Source organism: Coturnix japonica, chromosome 1 (genome assembly GCF_001577835.2).
Source record: "Coturnix japonica isolate 7356 chromosome 1, Coturnix japonica 2.1, whole genome shotgun sequence".
Classification (NCBI taxonomy): Eukaryota; Metazoa; Chordata; class Aves; order Galliformes; family Phasianidae; genus Coturnix; species Coturnix japonica.
The window spans coordinates 115,737,409-115,751,735 of NC_029516.1; the positions used below are offsets into that span (position 1 = coordinate 115,737,409).

The following is a 14,327-nucleotide window of genomic DNA, read 5'->3' on the forward strand; positions in this document are numbered from 1 at the left end:
GTCCCTTCCAACCCCTACAATTCTGTGATTCTGAGAGAGAGACACAGTTCTCACCTTAGGAATACTGAGAATAATGGAGAAATAAAGAATTCGAAAAATCAGAAATAGCCCCAGAAGTAAAAGTAATGCCACTATTGTAAACAGAAGGAAGTAACTAAAAAAAAGCTCAGATCACTCTTCTGCCTTCAAGGGACATTCTCTTTTTTTCCTAATTTGTGCAAGTTATTCCTCTTCTTTTCAAGCTTTTTTTGATGGAGAAAGAAAAAAAAAAATCCTTCTGTCCTACCCCACCTTTTTCTTCATTAACATCTACAGCAATAGACATTAGGAGGAAGTTTTTCCACACAGGTTGGTGACGCACTGGAACAGATTGCCCAAGGAGGTTGTGGATGCCCCATAGCTGGAGGCACTCAAGGCCAGGCTGGATGTGGCTCTGGGCAGCTTGGTCTGGTAGTTGGTTACTCTGCACATAGCAAGGGGGTTGAAACTGGATGGTCACTGTGGTCCTTTTCAACCCAGGACACTCTATGATTCTGCAATGCCTAACATTACACAACTGGCTGTTAAACAGAATTCCCAAGTTATTTCATTGAATTTCCCTTTAACAGAATTGGTGACAAATCAAGGCTGGAATACATTTCAGATCCCACATCAGCACTGCAGAATCCTCATTTTAAGACACAGCATCATTATGCATAACTGCATCAAATCCGTTACCATATTAGCATGCATATCAAGGCTTCTTTTTTTCAGAGTGTTTCTTCTTGTTTGTTAAAAAAAAATAATTGCCAAGATCACTAATATTTAAAGACTCAACATTCATAAAGCAATCCCTCTAAGTACACTTAATATAATGGAGTCTCATAAATAGATTTACCTGAAACTACACTCTGATTTTCAGTTCCCACACAAAGCTATTGTTTAAAAGATCTTCAAAGGGCCTGTTTGCTAAAACAAGGACTGTGTTTTCAGTTGCACTCAAACTGGAGCAACCATACTAAATGAGAAGAATGCCTTTGTCAACTGCAGTCAGAGTACTGTAAACAAATCAATATAAAGCACCAGAAAGGTTTACACCATAGTGTCAGTCAGCATTTCTTCCTCTAACTATGCAACACTGAACGTAGAAGTAAAATCAAACATGTAATTAAAAAAAACACACACATGAATGGTATCCTATAGCAGTATAAAAGGTTAGTACACATTTTCAGTCTGTCTTAAGACTATCTTAAGACACCTTTCCATCACACTGCTACTTAAGTAGTTTCCATATAAAACAGGAAGAGTATCCAGCAGCGATCTCAAAGTCCTGATTTACTCTACACCTACTTATACTTAAATGAAAAGCTGTTATCGCATACTTATATGAGGCCAGAATTTTGTCTTCTTACTTTTCTCTCACATTGAAATCTATACCATGGTTGCCCTAGGAATCATTAACTTGGTTCCTAGACAAAAGTTTTAATTTAAGTAGTTTTTGCAGCCTCTTGTAAGAGGTAAGTTCTGTAAAATAAGCTCAACTTTCAACATACCTCACTGTTTCTGTGCAGTACTTATGCAGAGCAGTGGGGAAAAGTGATAAATATGAGAGTTTCATACTCAGAAAGTATCATTCATGATACCTCAGAAGGCACTATGAGAGAAAATGGCACACACAGCCATTAAAAAAACCCCAAAAAACAACAAAACAAGTATAAATCTCTGTTAGTCTTCCATCAGCTTTGGTGTCAAATAAACTACAAAGATATCCAAATACTCAAGGTTGTATTTACAGAACATCATGGTAGTCATTACAGTTCACTTCATCTTAGAGTAAAAATGTGTCCAATTTCTTTTTGATATGCTCAAAAGCATCTTTTCCCATATAGTCCATACGCCCTTCCTCCCATTTTCTCCGTTCATCATCTGGATTTGGTTCTTCTGGTTTGAGGTGAATAGAGAGCTCCGAAACAGAAGATGCAGCCTCATTCTGTGGGAAGAACAGTAGGAAAACAGTCACTTGATTGTTCTCACTTCAGTGCTGCAAAGTTAAACCTCAAAAGTCAAAATTGCTGTTTTATAAAGTGCCAGTTAAAAGAAGCAAGCAGGCAAAACAAACAAACAAACCAACCAACCAGTGATCTCATTTTCCCAATTCTTCCATGCTTCTAATTAATCACTTTAGCATCTTTGAACATACAAAGTACTTATTTTACCTGTCTTAAGTCAAAGCCTGGAACACTCAGCAACAATACAATGAGAACTGTCTTCAACAGGCTTCCAATGGAAGCCCACAGAAAAATACAGTGTGTGATCACAAAGCACAGCCAAGCAGCTTCGGCTCCATGTCTGACTCACAGTACATCATCTTCCACAAAAACAAACAAACAAAAACCAACAACAAAAACCCACCCACTGTAAAATTAAACAAACAAAACAATCTCCTTGTTAAGCGTTGTTGTTATATTATTGCACAGCTAAAATCAGCAGCACGCATTTTTATACATTTAAAACCTAGAAGTAAAATAAGCTGAATGCAATGGTATGCCAGTATCAGAAGAGGTTAGTACATTAATTACATAGCTCAAAGATTTAAGAATTTATTTGCATACTGCATAAATTAATCAGTATTTCCTGGAATGATGCTGGCAGCAGCGACATGCAAGCAATTACCAATAGAAGTACAATGCAGAAAGCTACATGTACCAGCTCAGAGGTTTCCTGAAACGCAGGATGAGAAGCGAGTTGCTTGGAAGGTCTGTCAGGTTCAGAGAGATGAATGCTAGAACCACGCTGTTCAGTTTCATATACAGGTTGCTAGAATACAACCACTGAGTTTTTATTAAAAGAACTTTTTCCCCTTCCCAGTTTCCTCATAATGAGAAAGTACACAAGACAAAATGACCCCAGTCTTGAGATTTTGGGAAAGCAGAAGGCAGGAGTAAAAGGAACAAAGCAATGTGACCAAGGACAAAACTCATATCTCGTAGCTTTAGCTATCAAAATGGTACTGAATCTAAGCTCCTACTATAATCAGTCTAGGATAAGTATCTCCAGAGGGCAGCTCATCACATCCTTAAAATAGTTTCAATAGTGCCTGGCATTCTTCAGGGATTACAGGAATGGCTTGGAAAACTAGCTCACAGTAGATGCCCTCCATTCACAATGCCAAATTTAAATAGGAAAGAACTAATTTTAGGATTCTAGATTGCTCCATAACTTGAGCTTCTGCAAGTATAGAACAAGAACAATATAACATAATAAAATTAAAATGGCCGGCCCAAAAAATATGGCTCCAAATATTTGCCTTTGCCAGATGTCAAAACAAATGAGTATTTCAACAGCCCCCATTCTGAAGTCTCTTTAGTCAAAAGCAAAACAGTCCCACAAGACTACTGAAGCTAAGAAACAAACACACAAATGATGGTGTTCCCAAGATCAGAACGTGTCTATTCACTTCAAATTAACACAATCTTCTGATAAACCAGTCCTGCTTTACCTTTTCAATTGAAGTGTAGTATGTTTAAATGTGCATGACAGTATTTTAAATGAATATTATTATTATTATTATTTTTATCCCAAACAGCATCTTAAAAATTTTGAACTGTAAGGCTGGAATGTTTGCAGGGGGGAAATTCTAGCTTTAGATATATTCATTTACAGGAATGTGAGTATTCAAAAGATTAACTGGTTAATGGAATTCTTTTTTATTATGTTTTATTAAGAACCAACCTATTTTCAATACACAGCTTCTTGGTAAGATTCGATGCAAACTCAATCTCTGGATATGGCAAGCACACATGACTAAAGACTAAAGCAAATAAATATTCATCATTGAATCATAGAATCACAAGTTTGGAAAGGACCTATAAGATCATCTAGTCCAACCGTCCTCCCTTTACCATACCTACAGGAAAGCCCTAAACCATGTCTCCTAGCTCCCTATCCAGGTGCTTCTTGAAAACTGCCAGGGATGGCGACACCACCACCTCCCTCTTCAGACTATTTCTGATGATAGCAAGTGAATTCTAATATAAAAAAAAAACCCCAACAACTTATTTCAGTATATCATTCTACTTGGTTACTGCATACAGGAATATGCAGCATACTTACAGCTTTGAAACTGAGCTCCTCAGAGGAACATGCTGTGGGATGTGCTTCATATGCCTGCTCTGGAAGTACAGGCATTTGCAAAGAATTGGCCACAGAAGGATCAACCTTTTTCAGTGTAATTTCAACTCCATTGAAAGTATGCTAGCAAAAACAAGAACATCCCATCGATGAAATAAAATTGTGCAGGAAATCAATATCTTACCTAGAACAGATTCACTTCCTTAAGTGGTTTTCAACTTTAAAGTTAATATGCTTTAAAAAGTTGTGCTCACAGATTCAGAGTATATTTCAATTTAGATTTATGAACTGAAGATTACGCTGCCATCATCAGGAGGTAAACCCAGCAGATATTCCCATCTTCGTGCTATTGTAGCTGAAATATTTATTCACTGCCCAATTAATAAAACAATAAAATAATGGAGCACATTAAATAGCAGATCAAAATCCACCCACTCATTCCCCTGCCTTCCGATTTGTCATAGGGTTTATAATACAAATTCCTCTCCAGAGCTTTGATGGTAATTGTCCAACTGATTTTATGGGACTATGCAATTTGTTCAATGATAGTAGTAGTTTAATATTAAGCAGACATTATGAAAATATTTATATATGCATAAATGTGACCTAAGTTGTCTCATCTGACACCAAATTAAGAACTGCATCCTGCTTCTACTCAGTAGTTTATATTGTAGGTATCCAAGAAAGCATTTATCAACAGCTTTTTATTCTTTTCATAAGAACATATATTGCTGCACTTCCTTTGATGAAAACAGTAAACGCTTGATGGCGTACAACTAACTTACATAATACCTGAAATATAATTAAACAGTTACTTTTCACTTCCAATTTGTTCTGATGCTTATAAAGTAAAAGATAACAAAGGTCAGAAAAATGTATGTCTTACTCTAGTTCAAGGCCTAGTTTGAGGTCCAAACCAGGCTAGCTTCAAAAAGTCAGAGGTCTGTTTCACAGTCAGATCATCACCTTCTCTGGCTAACTTGCACTGCATTTTGTTTAATTTTTAGCGTGCATATGTGTATACTTCCATATAAACTCCTCATCGGTTAAGAAAGGGAGTGGAGGAAATATTAGCAAAGCCACAAGTACAAGGCATCTTTCTTTAACCATTCATTTAGCAGTGATGACTTTTAGAGGAATTATTACCAACTGACAGGTATGTTTTCCCATGTAATTATTTCCTTCGGCAAACACAATTTTCAGGACTTCTGCTGTGATTCCAGTATATTCTCACGAACCCCTTGATAGTTACCTTCCATTCCTCAGATTCCGATTCTTCCATCTTCTGAAATTTTTCTAACAAAGGCAATATACTGGCACTGTATATGTTCCACCAAAGGGCAAGAAACGACAGCTGATGGAAAGATCCAGACGTGGTGCCATCTTGCATAACTCTCTTTGTTTGAAGGTTGTATTTGTAGTTCCAGGGCTTTGTCGCTCCCAGGAAGTGAACAACTTTGGTATCTCTACCAAAACTGAATGAATTAAACATACACATCCATATATTAAAGATAACATTTTAGCTAAAGAAACATGCTTACTCTCACTGGTGAGGTGAAAGTACTCTGCAACAAAATTACAATTAATATGAATACATGTGTTACCTTAACCTAAAATAAAGGATCTCAAGTAGTATGCAGTAAAAGAAATGGCTAACATTGCCGTTACTTCCAGCTACTAATTCTAGTGGGAAAGTTCCTGAAGGAAACTGAAAGGCTCATGCTGTCTTGTTTCCAGTCTTCTTGCACGCTGTGCTCACAGCTGAATGAAAACCACTTCAAACACCAACAGAATTGGTTGACACTGATCCCATTTTTAAAACGACTAACATGTACATCCCCCTCAGCTCACCCCCCACCTCGTGTTCTGTGCAACTGTAAGAGTAATTCATGGCATACTAAACCCCCAAAACAACCCACTTTTTGCCAGAAGTTTCTCTAACCAGACTAACTGATGTAACATAATTACTAGCACAAATTCTGTTCCAAGGAAGAACATCATAAAAGGTTTTCTGAATAAATAAATAGAATGAAAAAGCCCAACTATTGCTTTTAAGTTTATAAATCCATGATTTTTATACAGCACACCATTTCACACTACTGAGATTCAGATCAAGGGAATATGCCATTATTATTCATCCTCTCTCTTTTATAGTAGATGATTTATTATTAGCCAGCTACAAACATTTACAGTCAGTCAAAACTGTCACTACTTACTGATTGAAAGCGGGAATGTAGGTGTATACCGCACTACTGCTTAAGTTATAGATGAATGGTAAGTGTTTGCCAATATCTGCTGTTGCCCAGTTGCTGAAGAAGCTATTCAACAAGCCTTGATCACCCCCTAAAGAACATATAAAGCAATATTATTGTAACATATAATTACATTCCAGTTTATGTCAAAATGTCATGTACAAGGATGTAAATTACACTGGGGTGTTCGTGGGACTGCAACTTGGACTTGACAGTATGGCCAGATGAGTGAGTACAAGTAATACATGATCCACTTCAATGCAATTTCAATTTAAGTAGAGTCCTACTATAATTTACGAAGAAAGAAGAAAGGAGTTTTAGTCTCCCTCAGAGCAGATCAGCTGTATTTCTTTCTCCTAGAACAGACAGCAAAATAAAAACTTACTGAGCAAGACTCAGACTCTCTTCATTGTACTTTTCTGGGAAGCACAGCCTGCAATAACTCAATGAGTCTTAAATACTGTGTAAGAGGCAAAGACCTGAACTATAAATTTTTGTGAAGGGGCTCAATTACTTAAAGCCCAGAGAACCCCTGCCTTCCTCTGTTCTACCAGACTGCATGGAATTTATGGAAATGTGGCTCAGAGAAACTGAATCTAGTTCCTTGCACTTCATCTCTTACCATCAAAGCTGCCATGTTCAGCAGCAAACTGAAGCAGTAAGTTGTAAGTTTTTAAAGAAGGTCGGAAAACAAATACACCACTATTAAAGCAGTCAGGCCAGCCAGAATCAGGAGCTGCTGAAAACTCTTCACGATCAAACAATTCATCAACATTGCAAAGCACCTTTGGAGAATGGAAGAGAAAAGGTAAATTGTTACAAAAGGAATTAGCTGCATCATCACTACCAAATTCAGATCTTAGTTTGACCAAGAGCACAATTTGCAGGACATAAAAGTAGCCAAATATGCTTAAGTTCATAACTTTTCTTAATGCAATTAAGTAACTTTAACAATGGTTCTCTGACAAAAGTACAAATCCCATGAAATTACTTCATGAGTATCAAAGATCCTTGAAAAGCTCCCTTTAAATATCGTAACATATCATAAAACTCTCCTTATTTCTCAGCTCTTTCCCAAAGTCCATTATTCTCAGTAACATATCAAAGCCAAGAATCCAAATTATTTGATTTAGCAGCAGACTGGCTAAAAAACTAAAACAGGACAACTGTCTCTTGTTTCTGGTTTTCTAATGTAAGTTAAGCTCAGAGTCTTGCTTTGGGTTGGTTTTAGAGCATCAAAATGAAACGGGGAAAAATAATAAATCAATCAATCAGTTTGACCCAGATCACTTTTAAAACTGGTGGAAAGACAGCTGTGCAGCCATTAGAAGCCTGTATCCTATTCAAATTGACTGTAAAGGGAGACACTGAAAAATAGCAGAGTAAATCTTTTTAGAAGAAAGATAATCGCATTGACTTCAAACAAAAAATAACCAGCAGGACAAACAAGCATAAAAATACCACAGCCAAATACTTGCCTTCTTCCTTTAACTTTAAATCATAAATACTTCCCCTTGCTCTCTGAGAGGAATAATTTGGTTTTTAAAATGAACATTATTCTATTAAATCAAATTGCATCCCACTCTCTCAGAGCAAAACTCTTAACTGCTGCAGACAAACGCTGACATGACTGTCCTTGTCAAAATTACAGCTTTTTTTTAATCTTCATACATCAGAAAATGTTTTGTTTCCCTCTCTTTTATAACTTGCCAGACTCCCTGACCAGAGCAATTCCAAGCAGAAGTACATGACAGAGACCTACTAAGATCAAACATCTGTCAGGAGCCAATTTGCATAGAATGTGTTTATGATATCTTTTGAAGACAGTCTGGAGGCTACTCTCAGAACAGGATCCACTTCCCGGCAGGCAGCAAAGCTGTCAGCCAAAATATCCAGCTGGAGCTCCTGCAGCCTTGTGACTCCCAGCAAATACGGTCACTTGCGAGGCCACTGGGTTGCCAGATGAGGAAGCACACACTCAGAGCACGTCTAAGACAGACACAAACTTCACCACAGCTCCTGCTCTTCTCACCAAGGTGTCCGCATCCATGAAGACACATTTGCTATAATGAGTAAGTGTCCAGCAGTGAAGTTTAGTGAAGGTTACACCCAGTTCTGGCCTCTGCAACAGAGCCAAACGGACCGAGTCAGCACTGTCAAGTGCATCCACCTCAGTGACTTCATCAAACACGCTGCGCAGGACAGACCTACCAGAGCAAACAGTGGAGAGAAAGAAGGGAACTTATTAAGGTTCACCACTTCTACTATGAAAGCACTGACACAGAGCATTTATTGTGACAGTAACAAAGGTTAGATTGATGCTTAGAATAAGACTTCAGAAGCTCAAAGTCCTTATAAACAGCCTGCTGAAGTGACATACATCAAGCTGTAAGTCACTGCTTCTTTCAGTAAGGGGCCAACCCATCTCAAAACCTACAGGTGCTGTATGGAAGACAAATCAACCCTTACCTTAATTACTTAGTCTCCTATAGAAACACTGAAAGAAATTAAAGGAGCTTTCATCTCTTCACAGTTGTGTCTAAGGAACAGAACCGTACCATACAAATCACACCATGTGCACGTTGTAGAGGACATATCAAGTACTGTCAGTGCTGTTGTTTGCATCCATTGTGCCAGAGCAAAAACAGCCTTTAAAACAGACAGCACATACTTGCACAGAGAAAATAAGTCTTCTAAGAAGTCTAACTTGAGATGATTTGTAGTAGTGAGTGTGTTTTTCACACAAATTAAATAGGGGGTATCAAAGGAGATAATATTCCCGTAAGGTACAAGACTAAAAAGCTTTTAAACAGTGTTTATTTATATTGCATTATCAATTACAAACTCCTAGATATCATTCAGATACAGAAGAAAAAAAGCCTGTGCTGATTATCTGGATTTCAAAGTCACTACGTTTTGCTTGACTGATATACAAGGGGCAGAAGTTAACTGTGAAAGTATTAAGTGTAGATACAGACTTTTAGAAGCTTAGTTCAGATACACACTTTTTCAAGTGCTAACCTTGCCTAAAAAGTAAAAAGCTTTTTTCCTCCCCATGAATGAAGATAGAGGGAGGAGGGAAGAAAAAAGACAAGACTTCCCTTAGGAAGGCTACACTGCTCTGACAAAGCTCATGCTTTAAGAAAAGGAAAAAAAGGGAAAAAAAAGCCTTCAAAAGCACACAAATTCTTACCTCATTCCACTGGAAACCTCCGGTGTAATCAGTATTGCCAGTTTTCTAGATGTCGTGTGGTTCCTCAATGACTGTCCAAGAACCAGAGCTCCTTGGCAATACACATCGTCAGTAGCAAGAGTCACAAAGGCCTGATCCGTCACTGGGAGTAAAAATTGAGAAGAGTCACTTTACAGATTTAATATAAGCTCTTTTGGCAGGTTCCTACAATCTCCCTCCTCCAGCTAAATCATTAGGCTACAGCTTAGAACAACCTGCAGCTCCTGCGATAAGCTCTTCTCTTTTCTAAATTCCCCCAAAGGACAAAACTGAATAGAGAAATCCAGTAAATATGATTTCAGAATCTATGCCTCTGAAAGTTATTTTTGTCTCATTCACATAACATCATGAAGTTCTCAGACTAGCTTTAAACAAGTAACTCCCCAAGTCACATTCGCCTAAACTTAATGGCAAATTGAAGGAGCTGATCTATAAGTATTTAGATTATACATTTATATCAGATAATACGTAGCACAACTGATGATGGTTACTGGATTCCCAAGGTGAGCTACAACGTAAAATGTTGTGAGGTGAATGCCATCTCTCAGAGATGAAGAAATAGCTCAGCTGCAAAACTAACCAGAACTAAGCAATGGGGTCATACGGGATGAGGGGAATTCCACTGAGCTCAACACAGCTCCCGTAAGTGCTTGTCTTGAGCTACTCATAGAAAACCACCATCACCTGAAGGGACACACAGTTATATTAAATTCATTACTATACAACAATACAACAACACCAAAACAGTGTGTCACTCAGTCTCCAGGCTCTATGTGAGACGCTGGGAAAGAATCTCACAGAACCAGTGGCAGAGATCCCCATGACTGCCACAGAAACAAGCTGCCAACATGAGCGAGCCGAAACCTCCAACATAACATAACATTAAGGTATGCAGTGAAGTACACTTGGTGCCTGTGATAAGCCCTTGGATACTAAGCGTGTCCAGTTTCCACATCATCCAAATCCAGATGGAAACAGACCTGCTGGCATGCTGACCTGTACCTCTGTTTCTCTCCTGCTACCCACCCATCTCCAGCCAAACCTCAATATCTCTACAAATAAAGTAAAAAGGAGCTTTTGCAGTGGAAACATCTGCTTCTCCTGTTAGCACAACAGCTCGTGCAAGTTGCGGGAGTTCCATAAAATGAATAGGAGGTGTTCACAGTTTGTAAGGATGGTTGTTTACATTAACTGTTCCTACTGCAGTTTTCCAAGAGATTAAACAAATACAAGCGTGCATTAAAAAGAAATACTGCCCCCCACACAGCCCTAAAGAAGGTGAAAAAGCCACACACACACAAAGACATAAAACCTAAAGGTCACCTGAACAGTAAAATTATTCTCCAAAGGCACCAAGACTCAGCAAAGAAAGATGCTTTTGTGTTGGGCAGTGAGCATCTCCAGCCAAAAAAAACAACAAAAGGAAAAGGTAATAAAACAACCAGAGAGACAAAGGTGGGGGGTAGGCTAGAACAGAAAGCAAACTGTGAAACCAGTAGGCGTTTCTGTCTTCAGACGCTATTTGAAATAGCAACCATAAAACTGAGCACAAACTCCTTCTTGACTCTGCAAATTCTTTTCGCTACAGAGACCAAATATTTGCATAAACAGCCCATCCATAACTACACAAGCTGCTCAAGGAGAAGTTCAGCAGGTCGGCATGGCAAGTTACAAACGCTTTCCTGCTCAGTCCTTCTTGGAGCAAAGCTGTGGTCAGAACTACAAGAAAGGAAACAGCTTCTAAGAGCTCTGGCTAATGCTTACTAAGGAAAAGAAACCAATCGCCTCTTCTGAGAATCTGCTGTAGGGTACATATTGTAGTCCTCTTTATATAGGAAAGCATTATACAGCTAATTAAACAGGCAATCAAACTACTGGCTGAAACCAAGCGGCATTAAAACATTACTGATACAACAAGAAGCATACACTCACTACTTTAAAATCACGCAGTTAAAGATCTACAGGTATTCAAAATTCATCATAGCTATACATATGTATATACATATATTTATTGTATTTCACTGCCAAGTGCAGCTTTGCTTTCACTTCATGCTGGATGACACCAGGATGCTTCACAGGCAACACCTAGTGTGAACAGCATTATGTTCTCCAGCAAATTGTTTTCAAGCTGTGGAGCCCTATGGCTACTCTGTGAATTACAAGAGAAGTCTGTGTACGATCAGAATCGCATTATAACTGTGTTGTATGAATATAAGTCTGCTCATTTCTCTTGCCTAGGTTACCATGCAGCAACACAGAGATGCAAGTTTAGAAATGGCTGTTGGCACTGGCAATAGCTGCTCAGAACAGGTCAGACTTTCAAGCAAATTATTTTTGCTACCTTCTTTGTGCTGCTATCGAAGCTGCAGAGCAGCCTGTATAAACCAGTCACCAAAGTTATGTGGTGGGTGATTTTGTGTGTAACTTGTTACAGCTTTTTTAGTCAACATCACCAACTTCTTACGCTACTTACTCACAGCAGTAGCTCAGACAGAGCTGCCAGAGGCAATATTCTTAAACAGACCTGAAAACCAGTTCTAAGGCTGCACAAAAACCTTGGAATCCACAGCAGCACACAGATCGAGCAGTGCTCCCTTTGATGGTCAGAGTAAGACGGAGACAGAGAATGACCAAACACCAGGGAGAGGCAAGAGTGACTCAATAATAAGCACTAAACGAAACTGATACATCTACCTGCTTCAAACCAAGCTTCATAATCCAACTGACACAGCTCTTTAAACATATTTCTGCCTCTTGATAGAGAAATGACAGATGTGCTCTAGCAGTGGCTCCTAGAGCAGCAACTTCAGTTCAACAAGTTGTCCACTCCAAAACTGCAATGGGAGCCAGAGAATCAGATAGGAAAACTTTCCTACAAAGCTACGTTAAATAACGCAATGCCATCTTAAAAAGAGTAGGGAAGTTCCTATGTTCCAGTTTGAGTCCACTGTCCCTTGTTTTATTGCTGCATGCCACTGAAGAAAAGCCTGACCCCAACCATTTCAATCCTGCACTTATATTTATACACGTATTTATCAGTGTTGACAGGAACCCCTCTCTTCTCCAGGCTGAACAGCCCCATTGCTCATAGAGGAGAAGCTCCAGGCCCCTAGCAATCTTTTCAGCCCTCTACTGGACTCCCTACAAGTGCCCTGTCTTTCTTGAACTGAGCAGCCCAGAACTGGGCCCAGTATTGCAGATGCAGACTGGGTAGAGGTGGAGGATCACCTCCCTCAACCTGCTGGCCACATTCTTGTTGGTCACAGATCTCCTGACCTCTGACTTAGCATTAATCACCAGAGAGATGTGGAACATGAAGCTTTGCTCCAGCTGCACCCGGGAGTGCAGAAGCAGTCAGGATGAATTTCGTTCCAGGTAGGCAGAACGAGTAGTGATGAAAACAGCTATGCTAAGCCACCATGTGAAATTGTTATGCAGATTTCTAATGGCCTAATGAAGTTCTGCCTGATCCAAACACAGGTACCACCCATTACTATAGCAGCAATGACTGTCACCAGGCAGGATTAGGACTCTTGAGGACAGGCTACAGCGAGGATTTCTCTCTCATTCTGTGCGGCCTTTATTAAACATATTCCAGTTAGGGACAGTTACAGCCTACGTCAAGACCCTGCAATTCTGTTACTCAGGAGATATTAAGTGATCTCTGTGAAACCAAATGCAACAATATTATACTATACAAATGAGCAACATGAAAAGAGTAACACGATGTTTTAAGGAAAAAAGAAATCACAGAGTCACAGAATGACCCGGGTTGGAAGGGACCTCAAGGATCATGTAGTTCCAACCCCCCTGCCTGGCAGGGCCACCAAACATACACCTTTACTAGATCAGGTTGCCCAGGGCCCCGTCCAACCTGGTCTTGAACACCTCCAAGGACGGGGCATCCACAGCCTCCCTGGGCAGCCTGTTCCAGGGCCTAACCACTCTCCTAGTGAAGAACTTCCCCCTAACATCCAACCTAAATCTTCCGTCCTTCAACTTGGATTCATTTCCCCGTGTCCTGCTATTGTCAGCAGAAATACCAGAACTAGAAACACATCAGTCAGCAGGGCAAGGCAGAGGACTCTGTAGCTGGTACCATTAGACACCTACAGTTTCCCCATTCTCCTCACAAAACAACCTTTAAAATAACCCTGCAGCAGAGTCCCCCTCTATGTGCCCCTCGGGAAGCCCAGCCCGGCCAAACAGCACTTGGACCTGCAACAGGCGCCCAGCCCTCGGGCCCTTTCCTCCCACCAGCCAGATGGCTCCAGCCCTAATCCCGGGCCGCTAATCGCAGCTCGGCCTGCCGCTGGGATCCCGTCCCGCCGTCGGGGCGAGCCGTACGACGAGCCCGCCGGGCCCGGACCGAGGGACGGTGCCGCGGGGCGCTGGGGACGAGCGGGAGCCGCGATGGCCTCCCCGGTACTCACCGGACATCGTGCGGCCGCGGAGCGCCTGCCGAGCGGGGCGGGGACCGAGCTCTGCCGCCCGCCTCGCCTGCTCCCCCGGGCTGATAAATCACCAAATGGGATTAGCCTCGTTCCCGCTGAAGACAGCGGGAGGTGAATGACGCTCACGGGGACTCCTGTGCGCAGCGGCGGAAAAACGACGCGACCCTCCCCGGCTTTCACGCGGAGGAGTCGCTCCCTTCTCGGCTCCCTTCCTTACAGTGAGGGTGACGGAGCGCTGGGACAGGCTGCCCAGAGAGGTTGTGGATTCTCCTTCTCTGG

The 14,327-nt window shown here is 40.6% G+C and overlaps 1 protein-coding gene across 2 annotated transcripts; it reads right to left on the minus strand.

Annotated features, from left to right (window-relative positions):
• Window positions 1–1,747: 1,747 nt before the first annotated feature.
• On the minus strand, window positions 1,748–14,292 carry GYG2 (glycogenin 2). Of its 2 annotated transcripts, XM_015848669.2 has the most exons (9): window positions 14,028–14,292; window positions 9,556–9,697; window positions 8,395–8,569; window positions 6,985–7,147; window positions 6,327–6,453; window positions 5,363–5,585; window positions 4,093–4,233; window positions 2,686–2,796; window positions 1,748–1,969 (listed from the first exon to the last, which is right to left on the minus strand). In XM_015848669.2, exons 1-9 carry the CDS (start codon window positions 14,032–14,034, stop codon window positions 1,808–1,810), a joined length of 1,251 nt encoding a protein of 416 aa, XP_015704155.1. In that variant the 5' UTR covers window positions 14,035–14,292; the 3' UTR covers window positions 1,748–1,807. The 2 variants fall into 2 exon arrangements, with proteins under 2 accessions (XP_015704155.1, XP_015704163.1); XM_015848677.2 differs by lacking the exon at window positions 2,686–2,796.
• Between the last annotated feature and the right edge of the window lie 35 nt (window positions 14,293–14,327).